Source organism: Desmodus rotundus, chromosome 2, assembly GCF_022682495.2.
Source record: "Desmodus rotundus isolate HL8 chromosome 2, HLdesRot8A.1, whole genome shotgun sequence".
Taxonomy (NCBI): domain Eukaryota; kingdom Metazoa; phylum Chordata; class Mammalia; order Chiroptera; family Phyllostomidae; genus Desmodus; species Desmodus rotundus.
The window spans coordinates 104817559-104844778 of record NC_071388.1 but is presented as its reverse complement, the minus strand read 5'-3'; the positions used below and the strand labels follow the sequence as shown (position 1 = coordinate 104844778).

Below are 27220 nucleotides of genomic sequence, written 5' to 3'. Positions count from 1 at the left end.
ACATACAACAATCAACCACTGAATACATAAATAAGTGAAACAACAAATAGATGTTTCCCTTCTAGCTCTCTCTCTCTCATTTTTTCTCCCACCCTTCCTCCCTTCCTCATCCCTCTCTTCCCTTCTCCCTCTCTCCCTTCCCCCTCTCTTCCTCTCCTCTAAAAATTAATTTAAAAATTAAAGAAATAACTTTCGCACAGATTATTTTCAAGTCTCATTGTTATTGTTTGATTTCCTCCTAAACAAAGCTGATAATTCCATGCTACCTGTTCTGCTACCCACTGTCCAGGTTATGAATTTGTTACTGTTTTTTATTTTACTGCTCTTTACCTCGGCTTTCTGAAAGTTTATTCTTTCCTGTGGCCAAATTTTTCTGAATCTCTTCCTTCAGAAATTGCCTGTCCTTTAATGTCGTTGCAATGGCATGTCTTTCAGAGTTGTAAATCTTAAACTCCAAGCCCATTCAAATTGTACCACCCCATTCAATTGTATTTCCACCTCCTCAAAATTAGAGCTACAGAGTACTACTTTGTCAGATACCATTTCCATATTTTATAACAGGAATTTAGAAAAACTCAAGTTAATAAAGGCATAATTTATTTCAGAGTAAATGTTTTAACTCTCTACCTGCCACATAGTCTTAAATATTTTTATCATTTTAGATGGCTAAACTCAAGGCAATCAGATCATTCCATTGGCTTTATTTATATAGGCTCTTATTTTGGAATATATTTTGTGATATGCATTTTTCTATTTACTATGCTTTCTTATCCTGATGTTAGTTTTGACTGAATTTCTTGCTTAATCCTTATGTGAACATTTGTGGGTTTTTTCCAATTTCAAGTTCTTTATGCCCATAGGTTTTCTTCAGGTGAGATCATTTCATTCATGCTTATTTTAAGATATATCTACAATAAACATACGTGTGTCACTCATCTAATTGTGTTCTTGTAGTCAAAGTTAGAAGTATTTTTACTAATCTGTATTATTCTTTATTCTGAACTTTAAGTTGAATCAATTTTATGGTGTGAATGCTAACATTTTACTAGCAACTCTGAGTAACAACTGTCTTAGTTATTAACCTCTTACAAACTAAGTGCTTGATTCACTCTAGTTTTTCTTGCTTTACTAGTTAATACGAAAATTTCCCCAAATACTGAAATGTAGAGGAAGTAGTGTAGTGAACTCTTTTACATACTCAACACCCAACTACAATTCATTTATCAACTCATGTTCTCTTATATATGATCTACTGTAGCAGCCCCCACTTCTAACTTCTCATTGGTTTTATTTTAAGTAAATTTAACACTGTGATTTTTTGTATGTATTTCAAAATAGATAGTCTTTATATTACTAGAATCAAAAGTGATCTTCTCTACAGTGGTAAGTTGGTGCTCATGAGCAGTTAACATTGTAATACTTTTGGTATAAATTAGATTTTGATTAAAACCAACTGTTCCAACTGTATGGTTGGTGATACATGGGGAGAGACAACCAAATGACTTCATTGCCATATTTTTAAATAATATAACTTATTTTGTAACTTTACATAGCCTTGTACTTTCTTCCTTGCTCTCTTCTTAATTGCCCTCTTTCTGCATAATTGCTTAAGCAAAATAAGGTGAAGTTGTACCATTAATTTTTTTAAAATTTTTATTCTTATTCAATTACAATTGTCTGCATTTTCTCCCCATCCTTCCACCCCACCCCAGCCGAACCCACCTCCCTCCCCAGCCTCCACCCTCCCCCTTGATTTTGTCCATGTGGCCTTTATAGTAGGTCCTATATCCCTTCTCCCCACTTTCCCCTTACCCATTCCCCTCTGGCTATTGTTAGATTGTTCTTAACTTCAATGTCTCTGGTTATATTTTGTTTCCTTTTTTCTTCTGTTGATTAGGTTCCAGTTAAAGGTGAGATCATATGGTATTTGTCCCTTACATCTTGGCTTATTTCACTTAGCATAATGCTCTCCAGTTCCATCCATGCTGTTGCAAAGGGTATAAGCTCCTTCTTTCTCTCTGCTGCGTAGAATTCCATTGTGTAAATGTACTGTAGTTTTTTGATCCACTCATTTGCTGATGGGCACTTAGATTGCTTCCAGTACTTGGCTATTGTAAATTGTGCTGCTATGAACATTGGGGTACATAGGTACTTTTGGGTTGCTGTTTCAGGGTTCTTAGGGTATGATCCCAGCAGCAGAATTGCTGGGTCAAAGGGCAGTTCCATTTTTAGTTTTTTGAGGAAATTCCGTACTGTTTTCCACAGTGGCCTCACCAGTCTGTATTCCCACCAACAGTGCACTAGGGTTCCCTTTTCTCCGCATCCTCTCCAACATTTGTTTGTGGATTTGTTTATGTTGGCCACTCTGACTGGTGTGAGATGGTACCTCATTGTGGGTTTAATTTGCATCTCTCTGATGGCTAGTGATGCTGAGCATCTTTTCATATGTCTCTGGGCCCTCTGTATGCCTTCCTTGGAGAAGTGTCTGTTCAAGTCCTTTGCCCATTTTTTAATTGGGTTGTTTGTCTTCCTGGAGTGGAGTCGTGTGAGTTCTTTATGTATTTTGGAGACCAGGCCCTTGTCTGAGGTATCATTGGCAAATATGTTTTCCCATACTGTTGGTTCTCTTTTTATTGTAATGCTGTTTTCTCTAGCCATGCAGGAGCTTTTTATTTTGATGAGGTCCCATTTGTTTATTGTTTCCTTTATGTCCCTTGCTTTAGGGGACATGTCTGTGAGGATGTTGCTGTGTGGAATGTCTGAGATTTTCCTGCCAATGTTTTCCTCAAGGACTTTTATGGTGTTATGACTTATATTTAAGTCTTTTATCCATCTTGAGTTTATTTTCGTGTATGGCGTAAGTTGGTGATCAAGTTTCATTTTTTTGCACGTAGCTGTCCAGATCTCCCAACACCATCTGTTGAAGAGGCTTTTTTTGCTCCATTTTATGCTTCTGCCTCCTTTGTTGAATATTAATTGACCGTATAGACTTGAGTTTATTTCTGGGCTCTCTGCTCTGTTCCATTGGTCTATGTGCCTGTTTTTATGCCAGTACCAGGCTATTTTCATTACTGTGGCCTTGTAATATAGTTTGATATCAGATATTGTGATCCCTCCTTCTTTGTTCTTCTTTCTCAAAATTGCTGCAGCAGTTCGGGGTCTTTCATGGTTCCATATGAATTTCTGAAATGTTTGTTCTATATCTGTGAAATATGTCATGGGTACTCTAATAGGGATTGCATTGAATCTATAAATTGCTTTGGGAAGTATGGCCATTTTGATGATGTTAGTTCTTCCAATCCATGAGCATGGTACATGCTTCCATTTGTTTGTGTCTTCCTTAATTTCTTTCTTCAGTGTTGTGTAGTTTTCTGAGGACAGGTCTTTTACCTCCTTTGTTATTCCTAGGTACTTTATTTTTCTTGTTGATGTATCAAATGGGATTTTTTTCCTGATTTCTGTTTCTGCTGTTTCATTGTTGGTGTACAGGAATGCCTTTGATTTCTGAGTATTGACTTTGTCTCCTGCTGTTTGCCAAATTCATTTATTAGGTTGAGTAGTTTTTTGGTGGAGTCTGTAGGATTTTCCATGTACGCTATCATGTCATCTGAAAACAGTGACAGTTTCATTTCCTCTTTTCCAATTTGGATGCCTTTTATTTCTTTTTCTTGTCTGATTGCTGTGGCTAGGACTTCCAATACTATGTTGAATAGGAGTGGTGAGAGAGGGCATCCTTGTCTTGTTCCTGATCTTAGTGGGAAAGCTCTAAGTTTTTGTCCATTGAATATGATGTTGGCTGTAGGTCTCTCATATATGGCCTTAATTATGTTGAGGAATGCTCCCTCTATTCCCACTTTGCTGAGTGTTTTTATCAGAAATGGGTGCTGTATCTTATCAAATGCTTTTTCCGTATCTATTGGTATGATCATGTGATTTTTGTCTTTGCTGTTGTTTATGTGATATATTATGTTTATTGATTTGTGAATATTGTACCATCCTTGCATCCCTGGGATGAATCCCACTTGGTCATGGTGGATGATCTTTTTAACGTATTGCTGGATGCGGTTTGCCAATATTTTGTTGAGAATTTTAGCGTCTGTGTTCATCAGCGATATTGGCCTGAAGTTTTCTTTCTTCGTTGTGTCTTTATCTGGTTTTGGGATTAGGATGATGCTGGCTTCATAAAAAGAGTTTGGAAGTCTTCCATCAGTTTGGATTTTTTCAAATAGTCTGTGGAGGATGCGGGTTAGCTCTCCCTTTAATGCTTTGTAGAATTCTCCTGTGAAACCATCTGGTCCAGGGCTTTGGTGTGTTAGGAGTTTTTTGATGACTGCTTCAATTTCGTCTGCTGTTATTGGTCTGTTCAGGCATTTTGCTGCTTCTTCATTCAGTTTTGGAAGATTATATTTTTCTAGAAATGTGTCCATTTCACCTAGGTTTTCCAGTTTCTCGGCATACAGTACTTCGTAGTAATTTCTTACAGTCCTTTGTATTTCTGTGGTATCAGTTGTAATCTCTCCTCTTTCATTTCTAATTGTGTTTATTTGGATCCTCTCTCTCTTTTTCTTGATGAGCCTACTTAAAGGCTTCTCGATTTTGTTTATCTTTTCAAAGAACCAGCTCCTGGATTCATTGATCCTTAGAATTGTGCTTTTAGTCTCTATGTCATTTCACTCTGCTCTGATCTTGGTTATTTCCTTCCTTCTGCTTGCTCTGGGCTGTCTTTGTTGTTGTTGTTGTTCCTCGAGTTCTTGTAGGCGTGGAGTTAGGTTGTTTGTTTGAAATGTTTCTGTCTTTTGAAGGTAGGCCTGTATTGCTATGAACTTCCCTCTCAGGACTGCTTTTGCTGTGTCCCAAAGTTTTGGATTGTTGTGAGTTCATTTTCTTTTGTTTCCAGAAAGTTTTTGATTTCTTCCCTAATCTCCTTTTTGACCCATTCATTGTTTAATAGCATGCTATTCAGTCTCCATGATTTTGAGTGTTTTGAGTTTTTTTCCTTTGGGGTTGGTTTCTAGTTTCAGTCCCTTGTGGTCAGAGAAAATGCTTGATATGATTTCAATTTTCTTGAATTTGTGGAGGCTTGTTTTGTGTCTTATCATGTGGTCGATCTTTGAAAATGTTCCATGTACACTTGAAAAGAATGTGTATTTTGCTTCTTTGGGATGAAAAGCTCTATATATATCAGTTAAGTCCATTTCATCTAGGGTACTGTTCAGTTACATAATATCTTTGTTGATATTTTGTTTGGAGATATGTCCATTTTTGACAGTGGGGTGTTAAAATCCCCATACTATGATTGTGTTACTGTCATTATCTTCCTTGAAGTTCTCCAAGATTTTCTTTATGTATTTGAGTGCTCCTTTGTCGGGTGTATGTATATTTACAATGTTTATGTCTTCTTGGTGGATTCTTCCTTTGAATATTATGAAGTGACCTTCGGGGTCTCTCTTTATGGCCCTTCTTTTGAAGTCTGTTATGTCTGATATGGGTATTGCTACCCCTGCTTTTTTCTCCTGTCCACTTGCTTGGAATATTTGTCTCCACCCCTTAACTTTCAGTCTGTGTAGGTCTTTTGTCCTGAGGTGGGTCTCTTGTAGGCAGCATCTGTGTGGGTCATGCTTTCCTATCCATTCACCAATTCTCTGTCTTTTGATTGGAGCATTTAATCCATTTTTGTTTAAGGTTATTATTGACAGGTGGTTATTCATTGCCGTTTTTTACTACCTGTGTTCCTCTCTCTTTCTCTTTTCGTTCCTTTCCTTAAAGCAGTCCCTTTAGCATCTCTTGCAGAGCTGGTTTGGCAGAGCTGTATTCTTTTAGACTTCTTTTGTCTGGGAAGCTCTTTATTTGGTCTTCTATCTTGATTGAAAGCCTTTATGAGTAAGTAGCCTTGGTTGCAAGCCTCTGTTGCTCATAACTTGGAATATTTTTTGCCATTCTCTCCTGGCTTGGAGCGTCTCCATTGAGAGGTCAGCTGCTAACATTATTGGGGCTCCCTTGTATGTTACTTCCTTTTTCTCCCTTGCTGCTTTTAAGATCCTTTCTTTGTCTTGGAACTTTGCCATTTTAATTATGATGTGTCTTGCAGTGGGCCTCTTTGGGTTCCTCTTCATTGGGACTCTCTGTGTTTCCTGGATTTGTGTGACTTTTTCTCTCATCAGATTAGAGAAATTTTCCATCATTACTTTTTCAAGCAGTTTTTCTATCCCTTGGTCTTCTTCTCCTTCTGGTATCCCTATTATATGTATATTAATACGTTTCATGTTGTCCTGCATTTCCCTTAAGCCCTCCTCATTGTTTCTGAGCCTCTTTTCCTTTTCTTGCTCTTTCTGGGTGTTTTTTTCTACGTTGTCCTCCAGCTCGCTGATCTTATCCTCTGCTTCATCAAGTCTGCTTTTCATTCTGTCTTCTGTGTTCTTCATATCAGAAATTGTATTCTTCCTTTCCTCCTGGCCCTTGTTGATAGTTTCTATTTCCTTTTTCATGTTAATATAGTTTGCAGTGAGTTCATTGTAGTTTCCCTGTAGTTTCTGGTAGTTCTCTGTGAGCTGAGTGAGCTTCCTGATAACCATTGCTTTGAACTCAGTATCTGATAATTGACTTGCCTCTATTTCAGTTAGCATTCTTTCTGAGGCCTCCTCCTTTCCTTTCATTTGGGGATTGTTTTTTTTGTCTTCCCATTGTTTGTGAGAGTCTTCTTGTTAGCCCCTGCTTCTTAAACTGATCTGTTCTGGGTTTATGGTATGAACTTCCTGGGTAGAATGCCAGTGGGATTTCAGTTGTGTCGTCTCCTTAATCTCCTGACCTCACTGGTCTTGGGCTGTTGTTTATGTTGGCTCTCTGTATGTCTTTGGATTTTGATTGTTGTTGGGTGTTTTTTCTGTGAGTCCTTCCCTGAAGCTGGTTAATTGAGGGTCATTCCGTCCACCACTTCTTGTATTCTGTTGTGCAGATGTGGACAGCTTGTGTTGAAGCCGATTCTTCTGTGTGTACAAAGTTTTGAGACTTCTCTCTCGCTCTTGTTCCGTTGTTTGTTCTGAGTAGTTTCTCCACTCTTTAATTGTATTTCCAGATCAGTCCTGGATTGAGGTTAGTGTGGCTTCCACTCTGTCCTTCACCTTCTTCCATTGTTATCTGTTGGTGTTCCTTTGTTGGTGGGTTTCCTCTTTCAGCAGGTATCCTGGTGTTCACCACTCCTACCTTGCACATTCTCTGGAGTAGCAAAGTGAAATTTGTCTCTCTCTCTCGGTTGTTAGGATGACCCCTGTTGGGGTCTAACTCTGGTCTTTTCAGAGCTCCAGGTTTTATTGTCACACCTGTGGGTAAAGGAGAAAAAGAAAAGAAAAAAGAAAAAGGGAAGGAAGGAAAAAGGAATACAAAAGGGAAGGAAGGAAGAAGGAATAAAAAAAGATCGAAGGAAAGAAAGGAAGAAGCAATTTTAACAAAAATTAAAATGAAAGAAGGCAGGAAGAAGGAATAAAAATGTGAAGGAAGGAAGAAGGAATAAAAAAGAGAAAGAAGGACAGAAGGAATTTAAAAAAAATCTTCTGCTGGCTTTAAACCGGTCAGTCCAGTTTTGCTGGTCTTCTGTCTATGAAAAGGGTGCTGGTCTTCCTGTCTGTGAAAAGGGGGGGGGGCGACGGGCAATTGGTTGGAGGGATTGGTTTCACTTTTCTCCCTTCCTGAGCCACACTCTTGGCTTTTGTCCAGCCTCCAGTCCAGTTCCTCAGGGTCCTTCTGTTCCCCCCTAGGCCTTTAGTCCACCAGTTGTGCTGTCCTTGAGGTGCACCAATTAGGGGCAACTCACACTCCACCTTCTTGCTCTTTGCTGTCCTAGATGCTAGCGGCTCTTGGTGTTCCTTCAGGGTAGTTCAGCCCCCTCCTGAGTCAAGTCTTTTCAGGGACTGCAGTCTCCCCTAGCCCTGCAGCTCCCCTCTGCTGGGCATTCTGCCTTCCTCCTAGAGAGCAAGTAGGCCTTGCAGGGCTCTGTGCTCAGGGGCCAGGTGGGAGGTGTTCAGTCCCAGGTACTTCAGGTGTGATTGCCTGCAGGCAGCCAGGCCACTGGTCTGGGTGCACGCTGACCCAGGGCTTTGGGCATGTGTGCCAGGGCCACTGATCAGAGTGCGCACCCTCCCGGGTTTCAGGTGTGGGCGCCCAGGGCGCTGATTGGTGTACGCACCCCCCCCCCCCGGGGGCTTTGGGTCTGTGTGCCCAGGCAGCCGGGCTGCTGATCTGGGTGGGCACCAACGTGGCTTAAGGTGTGTGCTGGGGCTGCTTATCCCGCGTTCACAGTCCACAGGCTGAAGGGGTGGGGGTGCAAGAGGCCACGGCTGCTGCGGAGAATTCTCTAAACAGCCGTTGAGTGCCTTTATTTTCTCTTTTTCTTTTCGAGAAATTCCTCCTATTCAAGCACCCCCCCCTTTCCAAACAAGCACCCAGCCTCTCACACAGCCCAGCCTGGCTCTCTTCCAAGAATCCTGCAGCAGACCCTGTGCCCCGGACGGGGTTTCAGCCACCCTGGTCCCCATGCTGGTCCCAAGGACCTTATTGTCCTTAAGCACTCTTCTTACCGTCTGACCTTTCAATGTCTTCTACAGTCTTTGGTCTCCGATCTTCATATATGCTGGAATACCGTTGGCTGTTCGATCTGTTCCCCAGATCAGCTAGGCGTTTCACTGGTGCAGAGGGGAGGTGGACTCTACTCCCACCTATCTCTCCCCATCTTCTCTTCTCAATTGTGACCATTAATTTATTTAATTAAGTGAAATATTACCAATTTGTGGTATCTCAGGAGGTCATTGGGAACTAAATATTTTCAAATATTCATAAAATCTCATGTCTTAAGTTGACTTGCTTAAATAGCAATCTTACAAATAGTATCTTTATTAGATTTGGTTTTCACTGAATTATTCAAAGATAGACTTATATTTAAAGGCAGAACTACTCATAAAAGTTAATGTCATGTTTATACATAATAAAGTATTACCTACTTATTTTTAATTTGTTGCTTCGTGTAGCCTAAATGCATACTGTATAATTATTTAACCACTACTGTGTTGTATTTAAGCATTTTAATATATGATTATTTGTATCTCGTACTTTGCTGAAAATAATATGTTTGAACTCTGAATATATACTTTTTAGAAAAGCCCATACACTTGGAATAAAATGGTTATGTTGTATATAATGTTTGTTTCATACAGCTTTTATACATAATTCTTTATTAATTAGAACTATTAATCATTATAAACCTATGCTACCAGTTGTTTAAAGGATAGTCATCTTTTTATTCTATGAAAATGTCATTTGATTTGGCACCTATATACTTTTAAATATGTAGAAGAAAGATAATTTTGAGGGCAATTACATCAGTTTTCTCATATGTTCCTGATATGTTCTATGTTTTTCATTTGGCATTAATTGCATTTTATTCTTTAAGTTTTATTTCACCTACATAATAATTATTTTCCATCTCAACCAGAAAACCAAGGCTTTTTCAATCCAAACTTAAATAGATGTATGGTTTTGTTTTTGTGTGCATGTGTGTGTGTGTGTGTGTGTTTTGTTGTTTTTGCTTGGGGTGGTTTTTGTTAGTTTATTTTTATTTTTTTATTGTAACCATTGCTATCTTTGAGTTATCTAGAATAACAGTTGGAAAACAATAATTGCAGCTGAAAATAATTGGGGGCTTTTGCATTAACAGTGTCTTTCCAATTTTCTAAAAGTTTTTTTTTTTTCATGTTCAAACACAATTCAGTGTGGGAAAGAATTTTTTTTTCTGGGTAACAAAATGACTGGAATCTTTATGGAATCCTTGGGAACTGAAAAGCTAATGATTTCTGAGTAATTCAGGAAGAGTTCATTTTACTAAAGAAAATTTGTGGATTTTTTGAGAAGCCTGGTGAACTTCTTTGCAAATCGTAAGAAAATTGTCTGTTTTAGCAGAAGTAATCTTTCATTGGTTGCTGGAAACTGGGTACATTGTTTAACATATGCAAAGCTCATGTAAAATTAAAATTTAAGAAACAATGTATCTTTCATATGCTTCTAACATGTGTATATATTAATATGTAGTGTGTCAATTTTCCTGTTAAGCTAACACATTTATAATTCTTTTTTTAAGGCAAATCCTCCTCCAGTTCTGGTCAACACAGATAGTTTGGAAACACCAACTTATGTAAGTTCCATTTCATCCCCACATTTAAGTAATTCTGCTTTTCCTGTTCAGTATTTGATATAGATATAAAGACCACAGCATTATTTTTTCTCATATATTGTACTTACAATGTTCTATCACTGAGCTGCAGTTGTTAAAGTAAGTGAAGCAGTGCTGTCCTTTTTTTTTGTCATTTCTTTTCCTAATACTTGTGCAAAGAAGAAATGTTGAAATAGAAATTTATGGTGTCATTCTTAAATTAAAATGATTAACTTTCACCAAAGGCTATTTCAGACCAGTGGTCACTAACATAATGCTGTATGTTCAAAGAGTCATTTTAGAAGTCTAATTGGGTGACTTGATTTTTAATAACCAGGTTTATGTGTATATTTACGTATTAAAATAGTTATAACTGTGTAAATTAAAATTGATTGGTGCTTCTCTCTAAATTTACTTTGTTAAAAAGCCCTCTTTCCCTTATAGGTAAATAGCCAGAACAACAGAATCTGATCTAGCACTTTTAACCCCAAAAGGAAAATGTCTTTGGATATATTTAAGTAGAAGTAGTGCCTGTGCATTTTTTAAATCAAATGGCACATAATTTCATAAGCTGTGAAGATCCTTTCCCTTTACTTTTGAACTGTAGTTGATTTCAAGCTGTACTTTAAAACATTTTATTTGGCTTTATAGTTTTGTGTTTATATAAATATGGATGGATCAAATATTTGGGGATTTTGAAAAAAACTCAAATAATACTTAAAAACAAACAGAAATGCTAGTCTACACTTATTTTTCAGAATCTTTCCAGTCAGTGTTACCTTTCACCCTGCTGTAGAGTACTTATGCTGAATTTTGTTTGTGTGTTTGCCAATATTTTCTTCATATTTCTTTCTCCTTCACTTGTTCTCTTTGTTAACTTATTTTTTGCTTAGGGGCAGTCAGTGATTAAGTATTTTGATTTTTAAGACCCTTTCAACTAAGATATTAATATATATATAATGGTTAACAGAGAAAATAATATCAACAAAGAAAATAAATATATATGCATTTTAGGGGAGATGTCAACTAACTGAAAGCAATATAAGCATACTAAGCAGCGAACATGAAGTAAAAGTTGTATGATTTCCAGTTTTTGTGACATAGCATTCAAAAAATATTTTTCTTGCTAAGCAAGATTTGCTGGGGGTCTCCAAGAGCACTCACTCTCCACTTTGGGAGATTTTCTAGGACTCCCAAGACTCAGCATAAGATTTATTACAGCTATGTAGTAAGTCAGGATCTGCAGTCAGATCATGACTGTATGTCTAGAGGAACCCATGTTTAGATTTTTTTTTTTTTCCTTACACTTTCTTCCTCCGATGAGGTGTCACACAGAATACTCTTTTCCCTAGCAATAAATGCAGCAACTTGGGTGGAGTGTTTCTGCCCAGGAACTCATTATGGACTCAGTGCAACGGTTTTTATGGCCAGTTGTTCAGCTAGGCTCCCTCTGTCCAGCACATACCAAATTTCCAGGCTCCCAGAAGGGGAAAGCAGGTGTTCACCGTAAAATGCATTGTCTTTATAAACTAGCCACGGTGAGCGCCGGGCATCAGATACTTTTGACTTAATCTACCTTTGTTCATTTAAGCTAAAATGTAATTCAACATTTATTGTGCCTGTACTTAGTAGAATAAAGTACTATACCACATATTTTGAGTGACTCAGTGATGATCCATAACTTGAAACAAACTGAGATAGGAACAATACTATGAAGATTCCTATATTACCACACATTCTTGTATAAACATCTTGTTAAATAAAAATCAAATGTTTTCATATTGCATGAAAAAAAAAAAACTAACCACGGTAAATTATTACCCTTTCAGTTAGAGAATGGTGTTAACATGACCAAAATCAATTTCTCAAATGTCTGCTAAGACCCTTCTAGAGATAGCAGCCTTAGGCCTGATATGTTAACTCTTTTCTGGACATAAAGCAATAAGATAAATTCTAATTCCTCAAGCAGGATTTGTCAGAGTGTGCTACTTGATCATACTTCACAGTGTGAAATGTTTGGGTAGTAGCTATCCTCTGTGGCTCTTGCTTCATGTAGGCAAAAACCATGTGTTTTGTTTAGGTAAAACAATCTTAAGCTTTAGGAAATAGGAGTTTAATTCTGAAATTTAAAACGTATTCCAGAATCGTTTTTATTTTTCTTTTTTTTTCCTTTTTTTAAAATTTTTATTTTATTGTTGTCTGCATTTTCTCTCCCAGAATAGTTTTTAAACTACTTATTCCTTTGTTAATTCCCTAATCAACTATGTATTGATGAATAAAAATAAGAAAAATTACAGCTGCTACCTTAGAACACATTTTTGCCCTTTCTGTAGTCATTACACTTCCTCATTAAGTAATTGAACAGGTGATACATGGACATGGTGCAAAATTCAAAAGATACAAAAGACTATCCAGTGACTAGTAAATGGTTCTTCCACTGCTGCTTCTAGTCTTCCAGTTTCCCTTGACTAAAGCACAAAGTGTTAGTAGTGTCATATATGTCCGTCTATAAACATTCTCTGCATATGCGAGCATAAGTGTGTTGTTTCTAACCTTTTATCATGTAAAACCAATGCCCTACTGATAATTTTTATATAGCTATGTTGTGTGTATATAATCAGAACATACTAATATACATAGATTGCTCAAAGAGTGTCAATTTTTGGATTTGATCATTATTGACAAATTGCACTTCATAGAGTTTTACCCATTTATAATTCAACAAAAAGTATCTGTTTTTTACCCCATACTGTCAACCAGCACAGTATGGTAATAAACTTTTTATCTTTTGTTAACATGTTTAAACTGTATTGACTCATTGGTTTAATTTGCATTTCTATTTATAGCTCACCTTTTTTACCTTTTCACCTTAAAAATTTTGAGATATTCACATACCACAAAATCTACCTTTTTAAAGTGCAGTTTATTGGTTTTTAGGTTATTCGCATTGTTATGCCATCACCACCACTTTCTTATTCCAGAACATTGTATCACCCTATTAAAAAAAAACCCATACCTATTAGCAGTTACTCCCCACTCTGCCCTTCCCTCAACCCCTGACAACCACTAATCTACTTTCTGTCCCTATGGATTTGTCTATTCTGGACCATTCGTATAAATAGAATCATACAGTATGTACCCTTTTGTGTCTGGCTTCTTTCACTTAGCCTATTTTCAAGGTTCATGCATGAACCTTTGTTTCTTTGATGGCAAAATAATATTCCATTATGTGTATATACCAAATTTGTTTATTATTCTTTCTGTTGTTTTTGAGTCCCTGCTTTCATTTCCTAGTGGTGGAATTACTATATCATATATACTTAGGGTTTTCAGGAACCACCTGTTTTCCATAGCAGTTGCACCATTTACATTCCCACCATCAATATATAAGGGTTTTAGTTTCTCCACATTCTCACCAGTCTTACTATTCCTCATCAACAATGTTTTGGACTTTTTTATTATAGCCGTCCTAGTGGGTATGAAGTGATACTTCATTGTAGCTTTCATTTGCATATACTTAGTGACTAATGTTGAGCATCTTTTCATGTGCTTACTGGCTATTTGCATATCTCCTTTGGAGGAATGTCTATTCTGATCCGTTACCCATGTTTTAATTGGATTATCTTTTATTAATAATTTATAAGAGTTATGTATATATTCTAGATATAAGTCATTTATCATCATGTATTTGATTGCACAAATTTTCTCCTGTTCTCTGGATTGTCTTTTTACATTTGATAACAAAAGTCATTCATTCATACACATACACATGTTTTCACTTATGCTTTTAATGTCATAGCTAAGAAACTGTTGACTAATCCCAGGTCACAAGGATTTATCCTTACGTTTTTTCCTAAGAGTTTTATAGTTTTAGCTCTTACTCTTAGGTTTTTGATCCATTTTCAGCTAATTTTATATATGTAGAAGGTAAAAGTCCAACTTGATTCTTTTGCATGCGGGTATCCAATTGTTTCATCACCATTTATTGGAAAAACTATTCTTCCTGTATTGAATGGTCGTGACACCCTTGTAGAAAATCAGTTCATCACTAATATATGAGTTTATTTCTGAACTTGTAATTCTTTTCTATTCATCTGTATGTATATTCTTATGCCAGTAGTCTGGATTACAGTAACTTTGTAATAAGTTTTGAAATCAGGGAGTGTAAGTCCCATTACTTTTAAAGTTTGTTTTGGCTATTTTGGGTTCTTTGCATTTCCATATGAATTTTAAGATCAGCGTATCAATTTCTGCACACACAAAAAAGACACCTGGGGTTTTGATGGCGATTGAGTGGCATCTATAGGTAAATTTGGGGAGTAGTATTGCCATTTTATCAATATTATGTCTTGTAATCCATTGACACAAAATGTCTTTCTATTCATTTACAATACAGCTTTCATTTTCTTCAATAATGTTTTGTTATTTTCAGTGTAGAACTCATAACACTTTTGTTAAAATTATTCCTGTTTTCATTTTCTTCTTTGAATGCTAATATAAATGGGATTGTTTTCTTAATTTTATTGATAGATTTTTTCATGCTTGTACATGGCAGTATAACAGATTTTTTGATATCTATTAGTCCTTTGACCTCACTGAACTCATTTATTACCTCTAATAGTTTTTTGGTATGGATTCCTTTCAATTTTCAACATAAGATCATGTCATTTGCAAATTGAGATAATTTTACCAGTTTCCTTTTAGTCAGGATGCCTTTTAATTATTTTTCTCGCCTAATTGTCCTGGCTAAAACCTCCACTATAATGGTTAATAAAAGTGGCAGGAGTAGACATCTTTATCCTTATTTTGATTCTGATCCTTGGGTGGAAGCTTGCAGTCTTTTACTATTAAGTATGATATGTCATATTCAATTTTAACTATTAACTGATAATATAATTTCATTGGCCTTGGGTTGATTTTTCTCTTCGTGTATTCCTGTTCTTTCCTTAAACAGGAAAAAATGTTAAGGAAAGGCAAAATTAAAGACAAAAATTCTAGAGATTTTATTGGTTTCAGTAATGAATGGAAATGTTAAAATAATTCCCATCTGTTCTTTTGTGTTTATTTTCCTTAAGACAGATCATGAACAATGAAGGTTAGGTAAATATATGCAGTTTGACTTTGGTAGTTCTCTTACATACTAAAAACTTCAGTTTCTTCACACATAGCATAATTGGTAAATACAGTATTTTAAAATCAACCCAAATGCTATTCAGTATTTAGGAAAAACATTTAAGTAAATTATTTTGTGGTTAATACTTTGTATTTAATTATGTTAATTTTTCATTAGGAAGGACATCTTTTTTGTTCCCAATACATTTTATAACTTTGTGTTGATACAGATTTGAGGTTTTTAATTGTCCGAGATTATGCATTAATATAAACCATAAGTCATATAAATGTTAATAGATAAAATATTGAATTTCAATATATTACTCTATAGTTAAGGTGTTACTGAAATGAACCTAAAGAACAGGAAGTAACTAGGCTTGTAAAAATATTCCTTTGAAGTAAAAATAGGTAGTAACAGAATAGCCATGGAGATGTAAAGTACAGTATAGGAAAGCTAGTAGTCAAAGAACTTACACGCATGACCCATGGATTTGAACAATGATGGGGGGGTTGTCTGAGGGAGTACAGGGTGCTGGGTGGAGGAGGGCAACAGGGGAAAAATCAGGACAACTGTAATAGCACAATCAATAAAAAGGTCAGCTTGAGATGACATGTTAAGATGGTTTTTAGGGTACGTAACCTGTCATCTTCTCAGATTGCTGGCATCTGAATAAAGTGCACATAAATATTCAAAAACTAAAAGTAAAAATCTTCCTTTGGACAAGTGTTATACCAACTATGTAATGGAGTTTGTGCTGTTTGGATATATTAGTGTCGCTGATTAGAAAAGTAAAATCTTTGAGCCAATAAAGGACTGAAGATACCTGTGTCATAAATTGTCCTATACTATTTACAATTATGGCAGTTATGTACCCATAGTTAAAGCAAGTTATTATTAAAAAGAAAAAATTACACAACTTTAGAAGTTAAACAGTAATTGCAGTTCCAATACACTAGGAACAACCAGTTGGAAGTATGAGTCCATTAACTCTGTCAATAAAAATATGAAACTCTTAGCAATCAGCTTAACAGGAAATGTATAGAGTTTGTAGTAAGAAAACTGTAAAACCTTACTGGTGGCTTTAAAGAATACTTAAGAAAGTAGAGAGCAGATCTCTTTGCTGAGCAGGAATATAATGTATAGATCATCGTTTTCCCAAGATATATTCATTTTGTAATTATATTGTCTAAAGATGGATCTCTCTAATTTTATTCCCACCTAATTGCCTCTTACTGTATTCTGTTGAGAGTAATAAGCCCATTAGCCAACTATTTCTTTCCTGTTAAAAGCCACATTTTGTAAATATTCTATGAAAAGAAAACTAAGCAAACCTACACCACCAATTTTTTTCCACATTCACTCTTAATGAAGTGGTACCTGTAGAGTAATTTGTGTTTTGGGTAGTGTACTCTTCGCATTTAGAAGCCCAGTTTTCAAAATGTTGTAATTGAATTGTCTCTGTTGAAATTATCATACAGTTTCAAGTTATTCAAAGTTTAGGAGTAAGTCATTTGGCATCTACATGACTTTCTCGCTGTTCACCTTTTAAAATCGCTCTATATTCTGTGATACCTAGAACTCTCACCAAATATCAGTACATCATGACATGGCATTAAAGAAGCACCAAGGATATTTACTAATCTCTACCTTATGAGAAGGCTTAATGATGAAAATCTCAAATTCCTTAAAGTAGAAGTCATAAGTCACAATACAAAACCTTTACATATTAACACCAAAAGAACCATACAAGCACACTTACATGGAAATGTTTTCCAGAATAAAATTTCAGACTTCTGTATTTAGAAATGAACAAATAAACAGAGATAGAGCCCAGTGTAGCAATTTTGGGACTTTGCCAAAGCTAAGGAAAATTTATTAACTTTGATGGATTTTTTAAAATAGAGACCAATAACCATAAATGGATCGGGCGTTCAACTCAAGCAACTTCTTAAATAGTCTAAAGAAAGAATAAAGAATTGATTTAAAAAAAAAAAGCAAAAAGTAATAGCATAGAATGTAATAGATTAATAAATTAAGACTATTTCTTTGACAAAGACTGATAGACTTTTAGCAAGTCTGAGCAAGAAAAAATAAAGATGATACAAATAACCTTTAGAATAAGAAAAGTCGTATAGCTGCTCATATGGATTATATTTTTACTCAGAAAAAGGACTTTCAGTCATGTTGGTAGGCTATGCATGTGATTTCTAGACGCATAGAAATCATAATTTGTACAAACACACACACACACACACATTGGTAACATACTCTCGAAAACAAGAAGAAAATCTCTTTAGGTAAGAAAGAAGGGGGAACAAAGTAGCAAATGTGTTTGCATACCTTACACCATAAGAAGAAAGAACCAAAAAAACTAGTAGAGATGGGTTTTAAAAAGACTTGTAGCCCATGAATTGGACTGAATTAAGGGTAGTATGGTGAGGAAAGCAAAGTAGCGTACATAATTTCATTAGTCTGTCATTTCATTGTTGTGTTGCTATATAACAAACTAGTCTGAAATTTAGTGGCTTAAAAAACAGTTCATTATTTCTCATGATTTTCTGGGTTAACTTGATGGTCTGCTTCACATGGTGTTGGCTGGGGCACTGCGAAAGTTTGGAAGATCCAAAATAGCCTTATTCACATGGCTGGCCGTTGGTGCTGCTTGCTGATTAGGAGTGCCGCATGGGGCTTTTGGCCAAGCGTTTTGATTGTCCTTTATTTGAATATCCAGATAGGCTGAGCTGCCTCACTTTGTAGGTGCTGGGTTCTAAGGTGGTATTCCTAAGACAAATGTAAATAATCTAGGGCATCACATGACCTAGCTTCAGAAACAGTATGTCATTTATGCCACATTCTTTTTTAACAAAAGTCACCTAGGACCTAGATCCATGGGGAGGAGAAATTGCAACATCTCTTGATGGTAGGATACTTTAGTCATATTGCAAAAGAGTATGTAGTATGGAAGGTGGTAAGAATCTAGAGAAATGGAATTTGTCACAATCTCTGTTTTTGATTTACTAGATTGAGTATTTTGCCCAGCTTCAAGTCAGCAGAAATGTTAAAGCAGTGATTTGAACCCAAGTTAATCTGATTCCAAGGACAACTAATCATTCACCAGTGGCCCTCCTTGTGGGAGTTACTTCTAGGAAGGAATAGGAAATAAATTGAAAGGATTAAGAGAAAGTACTTGGTCTGTAAGTTGTGAGCAAGAACTTGAATGATAAATCAAATTTGGGCATGAAATACGTAAGTGAAATGTGTGACAGAGGAAACACTAAAGTAACGTGGAGGTGGGAACTTGTAGCACATGTAAAGGGAAGAGCAAATCATTCATATTGTGTCGTATATATATATATATATATATATATAAGGTTCATGAAGAGGTGAGATATATATGTTAGAAATGAAGCTGAGTGATAGATTGGGATAAATTCATGCAGAGCTTTATATGAGTTTCTGAAAGTTCTAGAAGAAATATGTTGTTATTAGACATGGGCTCTAAAACGTATTTGTATAAAACACATTAGAATAATTTGAACAATGGAGAATACTAATCTGAGTGATTGGGTAGATTACATTGGCAATAGTCATGAGGAGATTAACAAAAGCTTGAACCAAAGTAATAGAAATGAGAATAAGAGATGATGGTTTTCAGAAAAACTGAAGTATTGAAATCAGTAAGAATTGTCAACTGATGAAGGTGTATGAGTCAACGTAGAGTCGAGTCAGCGTTTGATAATATTAAAAGCTGAATGTACCCTTTCTATATTTGAAAGTCATGATACCAAGAATGTTAACTCATTAATCACATTGTACTCTTCTATTCCTTGAAAATTTTCCCTAATATTATTAAAATGAAGCTATATTGTCTTACCATTTCAAATTTTACACTCTAAATTTCTATGCTACTTCTTTCCCCTCTCCCATTAGGTTAATGGCACTGATGCGGATTATGAATATGAGGAAATCACACTTGAAAGGGTAAAAACTGTTAATTATCTTAAGTTTTTTATGCATAAATCTGTCACTTTAAAAAACTCTTTAAATATACAGTACTTCTCTTTCATATACAATCCAAGGGAATAGATCTTTCAAAAAACAAACACGTGGCACGGTGAGGATAGGGGGTAGAGGAAATGAGCAAAAAGGAAAAAGGACTCATGGAAATGGACAACAGTGGTGATTTCTGAGGGGAGGGCACATAAGGGGAGTAAATGGTAATGGAAAAAATATAATAAAGATTAAAAAAGAAAAAAACAAATTAATTAAAGATAACACACCTAGAGTATAAATAAATGGGGAAAATATCTCAAGCATTTGTAACATTAAATACATAATGTTGATTTAATAAATTTTTAAATTAAAATGTTAAAAAGCATGTAATATTTGTTTCTTTTACATGTACACATGTCATAAAATTAGCCATGATATTTTCACAACATGTTCCTTTACTTTAATAATTTTTTTAAATGAACTTTTTATTTAAAAACACTTTAGATTTATAGAAGTTATACAGAGTTCCCATTATCCTGAACTCAGTTTCACCTATTGTTAACATCTTACATTACTAGAATACATTTGTTTCAACTAATGAACCAATATTGATACATTATTACTAAGTAAAGTGTATACATTATTTGAATTTTCTTAGTTTGATGTTTTTCTCTTCGAAAATCTCATTCAGGATACCACATTATATTTAGTTATCATGTCTCCTTAGGCTCTTTCGGACTGACAGTTTCTCAGATTTTTCAGTTTTTAATTAAATTTTTACTTTAATTTATTTTTCATATAATGAAATGTTACTTATTTTAAATATGTATTTAGTAACCTGGTCATTATATCAATATTCTTACCTAGCAAAATAATAACCACATTTCTAATTGACAAGACCCTATCGTAAGCTTATGTACTCCCCCAGTCAGAAAATACCTTGAGGGTACAATTCAGATGTGTAAATTTTCTTGTTATATTTTCCCCTTAAGAATATCTGCATTCAACTGATGCCATATTTTAGTAAAACGACCTTACGTGACCAGCATTTTGGGAAAATGAAGTTTTTCCATACAAGTGAATTTCCTGAGTAACTGAATATCTGCATACAGGGTAGGGAAAAAATAGGCTTACAGCTGTTCATATGGAAAATAATACAATAATTAACAAATAATACAAGAATAAACTCTCCTTTGTATTCTTACAACTATAAACCTACTTTTACCCCACCCTTTATTTAAGATGAAAAACTTAGATAATTAGATTTGCTTATGTTTGAAGCTAGTATAGACTGAGTGAAAATAGACCTTGGAGAGTCTTTTGCATGTATAATGGTTATTTATTGCCTACTACCTGAATTTGGGTCACCTGTTAAAGTGAGGTAGAAGACTAATTTTCAAATAGCACAGTATTAATGTATTGTACATGTTTCAGTGTGGTATTTTGTTGTTGGGGTATTTCCCAGCTTTATTTAGATAATTGACATATAATTGTAACTTTTTCTCTTATTTATTTTTTATTCTTTCCCAGTGCCTTTTAAATTCCTTTGTTTAATCAAGACTGTACATTGTGTTTTCACTGACTAAAGATTTTACATGTACCAGGAATTGAGGAAATGTTGTTAAAAGGTACAAATTTGCAACTAGAAGATGAATAAGTTCCTGAGATCTAATGCACAGCATAGTGATTATAGTAAACAATACTGTATTTTATACTTCAAAATCGCTATGAGACTAGATCTTAAATATTATTACCACAAGAAAGAAATGTTAGGTAAACCTGTGGAAGTCAATTGCAATATATAAATGTATCAAATCAACACATTGTACACCTTAAACTTATACAGTTACATAAATTATATCTTAATTTATTAAAAAGCAAATTAAGAAAAACTTATAACTTGATAACCTCACATAACCTATTGATACTGCAACTCTAGTAACTCTTGAAGAGTTTAGACTGAAAAAAAAGTACTTTATTAAAATAGAATTTTAGGACACGTCATAGTGGAGTAACTTTAAATTATTTAATACTAACAGTTAAATAATAAGTCCAGATATGTTCACTTATTTGAGTTGCTGAAAGCCAGAGTCAGAACATTGCAAAATAGATATTTTTAAATACCCTTGTTTAAAAAATTGTCTTTAAAGACTTTTCGTAGCAGTAGAATCCTTACTGTGAAGAAAATATCCAGTACGTGAAACAAGCAAAAAGTAGCACTGCTTTGACACATTGACTTTGCTATCAAGGAAACACACCAATGTTAAGTTCTCTGGTTGGGCTTTCAGGATTAAAAAATCCCTTTTGCTAATCAGGTGTCCTGGTTAAATAAGTCAAGGATGATGGCAACTGTTACTTAGCAGATAAAATGTTGTCATTTTAAAATAAGCTGATAGCAAAGTTCGCAGAAGAAAAACACAGTTCCCTACCCCTTTTTTAAAAGACTAAAACATGTTGGTTTTACCTACTCAGAAACAATAGTAACAGAAAGACCCCAGCAGTGTTTTTCTCTTAGGAGACGTTTGTCTACCCAAAGATGAGTGAGGTGTAGTCTAAAAGAAAGAGATCTAGTAGTGACACCTTTGCAGATGGGTAACTGATCCAAGGACAGATTGCACATACTTTTAAAGAAAGAACAGTAGACTAGACTTCAAAACTGTACTCAGTACATGTTCTTCAACCTCACCTACTCAGCAGTAATGCCTCCGAATTCCTCATAGAGAAGAAAAAAGCACTTCCTTATATTTCTTAATTTAGAATATTCGTATTCCCTGCACATATGCCATTATGTGCTTGTTCCCTGTGTTGTTAGTATCATTTCTAGGCCTGTCAATAAAGATAACTCTTACTGAGCCTTGAATTTTTTTTCCCCCCTCTGTCCCCAGGGAAATTCAGGGCTTGGTTTCAGCATTGCAGGAGGTACAGACAACCCACACATTGGAGATGACTCAAGTATTTTCATTACCAAAATTATTGCAGGGGGAGCAGCTGCCCAAGATGGGAGATTGCGGTATGTTTTGTACTTTGTTACGGTAGTCAATCCACTCCGTATATTTTTCTTTAGGCAAACTAAACAAGACATAAATCTAAAAAGAAGTAATATCATAATAATCAACATAAAATAGATGCTAAAATAATGAATAAATGATATAATTGTGCTGTAAGCATAGTTTCTCTCATTCATTTAAGACTTTTATCTTACTTTGTATTTTCAAATAAATTCACAAAATGTTTTAGGTTTTCTGGCTGTGAAACATGTATATAAACCTATTTAAGATACAGGGATCAGATATATCTGAGTTTGTATTTCATACCACAAAGATTATGCAAACTTTAAATGTACTTTTCTTTCTTTTTTCTTTTTTTTAAATTATTTTTTGATATATTTATTGATTATGCTATTACAGTTGTCCCATTTCGGCCCCTTCACTCAACTCCATCCTGCCCACCCCCTCCCTCCCACATTCCCCCCATATAGTTCATGTCCATGGGTCATACTTATAAGTTCTTCGGCTTCTACATTTCCTACACTATCCTTACCCTCCCCCTGTCTATTTTCCACCTATCATTTATGCTATTTATTCTCTGTACCTATTCCCCCTTTCCCCCCTCCCAATCCCCTATTGATAACCCTCCATGTGATCTCCATTTCTGTGATTCTGTTTCTGTTCTACCTGTTTGCTTAGTTTTCTTTTGTTTTGGTTTTAGGTGTGGTTGTTAATAACTAAAGTGAGTTTGCTGTAATTTTTACTGTTCATATTTTTTATCTTTTTCTTAGATAAGTCCCTTTAACATTTCATATAACATTTCAGAGGGATCAGTGGTGCCCGCTCCAGTCTCCACCGGATTTCAGTCACTCCCTCTGCTACCCACAATCAAATTGGGCCCCTCTGGTGCTGCTTCCCGAGTGGGTGGGCTTGTGCACACTCTAGGCCCCTGTGGGTGTCTCCAACGACCTCTCCCGTGAGGCTGGGAGTCTCTCCTGCTGCCGCCCAAACCCCCACAGGCATTTTCAATCAGAGGTCTGAGGCTTTATTTCCCCACGCTGGAGCCCTGGGTTACGTGGTCTGCTTCACTCCCCACCGTTCATCCCTGTTTATCTGTGCGTGAGTGTGGGGCCACGGGTTGCTACCCGCTGCTCTGCCTGCCCCTTTCTTCACCACTCTGAGTCCGGCCCTCTCGGTTTATCTGTGCGCGAATGTGGGGCCACAGGGTCTGCCAGTGGTCAGATTGCCTGCCCTGTTCGTCCCACACCCCACCAGTCTCGGTCCCGCCAAGGCCACTCGAGTCCTCTCTGCCCCAGTGCCCGTCTCTGCCCCTCCTACCGGTCTGGATGAATGTTTCTTTTTTATCTCCTTGGTGTTGGACTTCCTTGCCGTTCGATTTTCTGTCAGATCTGGTTGTGCAAGGAGGCGCAGTGTGTCTACCTACGCCGCCATCTTGGTTCTCTAAATGTATTTTTCTTAATTGAATAGATGAAAATAACATTAGTCTTTTGTTTAAATTTAGTGTTCCATTTCAGAAGATATCTTTATCATACCTAGTTGTTCCCTTAGGCAATAAATTATGGTACTTTTTTATTCCCTTGATATGCATAAATGGGTAGATTAAGATATAGTCAGCCTGAAGTTTTAGGACTAAGGATTTTATATGGTCTGTTAAAAACATTTCTTCTAAGGTTATTGGTAGTTCCTGCAGCTCTTCAGTTTCTAAACTTCTTACTGGACATAACAGGTGATATATTAATGAAATTAGTTAGATATAAAATTAATAATTTGACCAATCATGTAAATATAGACATTTACTTCCTGATTCTGTTACTGACCTTTTTATTTGTGCTGCTTATGTGAAAATTAATATGTTCCATTAGTTTCACTGAGGAACATATTTATAAGATACCATTCTCTTTGGATAGAATTTCTTTTCTCTAAATATTAAAAGTTAATTAGATATCAAATCTTATCAGGATCAATTTTAACATTTTAACTGTGTTTTGTTCCCTGTCCCTGCCCAATTTGAGATGACCATCTTCTTTCCCCCAAAACTGAGAGACCAGAGCTAGGGGGAAAAATGAGAACTAGGAACAAATCAACTTGACATATTACTATGTCAAGTTAAGATAAATTACTTAGAGGCGGAAAACTTGGAAAGAAAAGAGCAGTGATTCCTTCCACCGAGAACATGCTTTATTCCAAGGAAACACAGTTGTGTGGATGCGGGTAGACTTTTTACACAGGGACAAGTTCTTCCAGCATTTTTACCTGCATGTTCTGAGACAGTCGGGCACATCAGTCCTTTCAGCAGAACCTGCCTTACGCACTTAACCTTTTGTGGCTCAGGCACCCCAAGACAAACAAAGAAAAATGGCCCAAATGAAAGAATAGATCAAAGCTCCAGAAAAAATACAACTAAGCAGCGAACAGATAGCCAACCTATCAGATGCACAGTTTAAAACACTGGTAATAAGGACGATCACAGAATTGGTTGAATTTGGTCACAAATTAGATGAAAAAATGAAGGCTATGCTAAGTGAAATAAAGGAAAATGTACAGGGAACCAACAGTGACAGGAAGGAAACTGGGACTCAAATCAGTGGTGTGGACCAGAAAGAAGAAAGACACATTCAACCAGAACAGAATGAAGAAACAAGAATTCAAAAAAATGAGAAGAGGCTTAGGAACCTCCATGACATCTTTAAACATTCCAACATCCTAATCATAGGGGTACCAGAAGGAGAAGAGGAAGAACAAAAAATTGAAAACTTATTTGAACCAATAATGAAGGAGAACTTACCTAATCTGGCAAAGGAAACAGACTTCCAGGAAGTCCAGGAAGCTCAGAGAGTCCCAAAGAAGCTGGACCCAAGGAGGAACACACCAAGGCACATCATAATTACATTCCCCAAGATGAAATAGAAGGAGAGAATCTTAGAAGCAGCAAGAGAAAAGGAGACAGTTACCAACAAAGGAGTTCCCATAAGACTGTCAGCTGATTTCTCCAAAGAGACCTTACAGGCAAGAAGGGGCTGGCAAGAAGTATTCCAAGTCATGAAAGGCAAGGACCTACATCCAAGATTACTGTATCCAGCAAAGCTATCATTTAGAATGAAAGGGCAGATAAAGGGCTTCTCAGATAAGGTCAAGTTCAAGGAGTTCATCATCACCAAGCCCTTATTATATGAAATGTTGAAGGGATTCATCTAAGAAAAAGAAGATAAAAAATATAAACAGTAAAAATGACAGCAAACTCACAGTTATTAACAACCATGCCTAAAACAAAACAAAAGCAAACAAAGCAAACAACTAGAACAGGAAAAAATCACAGAAATGGAGATCACATAGAGGGTTATCAATAGGGGATTGGGAGGGGAAAGGGGGGAAAGGTACAGAGAATAAGTAGCATAAATGGTAGGTAGAAAATAGACAGGGGGGGGGTAAGAATAGTATAGGAAATGTAGAAGCCAAAGAACTTATATGTATGACCCATGGACATGAACTAAAGGTGGGGGAATGTGGATGGGAGGGGGGTGTGCAGGGTGGAGGGGAATAGAGGGGGGAAAATGGGAAAACTAATAGCATAATCAATAAAATATATTATTTAAAAATAAATTACTGACATGAAAAACATTTTCATTAAGATATATAATCTTTCACTTCATATAAATATCAACAGATAACAATTTTAAAATTGAGTAAGTTGGAAAAAGCAATCAAAACTTAGGTTTGGATAAATCTCAGTTTTACTGCTTACTTTTCTGTGATCTTAAGCTAGTTGTTCAGTCTGAGCCTCGTTTTCCTTATCTTTGAATCACAACTCTGTCAGTCATTACTTGGGTGGCCTTGGGAAAGTTATTTAAACTCCTTGTGCTTCAGTACCTCCATCTGGAAAATAGTGATATAAGTATGCCTACCTTACAAGGGTTAAGTACTAAAAGAAGTACCTGGTATGTGGTTAATGCTAAATAAATATTTGCTATTTTTTTAAAGTATTAAGGCCTATATATAATATGCATACAAATTGTAGCTATCATTATTATTCATTATTTTTTTTATAATCTATTCCTTGCACTGTTTCTTTTGCTGGCCATTGGGAAATGTTTGTATTTGCATGAGCATTTGATACATTGGAATTTAACACGCAGTTTCTTCATTTATATTTTCTCTAGTGAGTGATTCTCTTTACCATAAAATCAAAAGGAGAAGAAAAAAATGGCAAAGTGAAAAATTGATATTTAAATTTTGATATTTTTTATTTTTAATTTTTTTCCTCAGGGTCAATGACTGCATATTGCAAGTAAATGAAGTAGATGTTCGTGATGTAACACATAGCAAAGCAGTTGAAGCATTAAAAGAAGCAGGTTCTATCGTACGCTTGTATGTAAAAAGACGGAAACCGGTATCCGAAAAAATAATGGAAATAAAGCTCATTAAAGGTCCTAAAGGTATAAATAAATCAAACTAAGGCAAATTAAGTAAAAAATCTTTGAGTTAAATATAACTATAAAGTTATTTATGACGCATTCTAAGATTAACAATAATGGTAATCTATAGAACTTGCATGAGTTTTTATAATTTCTGTTGATGTTTCTACTGATTTTTGTCTTAGGTTGATACTTAAATACTTTGGAGTTACATATAGTGTAGATATTAACTTGTAATCCTTATAGTACCTTAAATGCAAGTACATAGACTAAGTTAAAAAGAAAATATAAATGTGTCGTTAGCAGTTCATCTTTAATGAAAACTGTTAACATGAGATTTCTGAATTTTGAAAATATTGATGGAATTAAGGATAAATAGAAATACTGATTCCAGTTTTGGTTTGTAGAAGAGATGGTACTCCAACAAACGATAAAAGGAATAGAGAACTACAAATTTGTTTGGTACTAAAGCTATGGGATTTATGGATTCCAGAAATGC

General features: G+C 35.6%; 1 protein-coding gene across 8 annotated transcripts in view; it reads left to right on the top strand.

Moving 5' to 3' along the window:
• Positions 1 to 27220, top strand: part of DLG1 (discs large MAGUK scaffold protein 1) — a 319299-nt gene that overhangs the window by 116375 nt on the left and 175704 nt on the right. For all 8 annotated transcript variants that reach the window (XM_045185871.2, XM_024577978.3, XM_024577976.3 and 5 more), the window contains 4 exons: positions 10124 to 10177; positions 19239 to 19289; positions 22187 to 22311; positions 26573 to 26742. In XM_045185871.2, coding sequence (XP_045041806.1) covers positions 10124 to 10177; positions 19239 to 19289; positions 22187 to 22311; positions 26573 to 26742 — 400 coding nt within the window. The remainder of the gene's footprint in view (positions 1 to 10123; positions 10178 to 19238; positions 19290 to 22186; positions 22312 to 26572; positions 26743 to 27220) is intronic.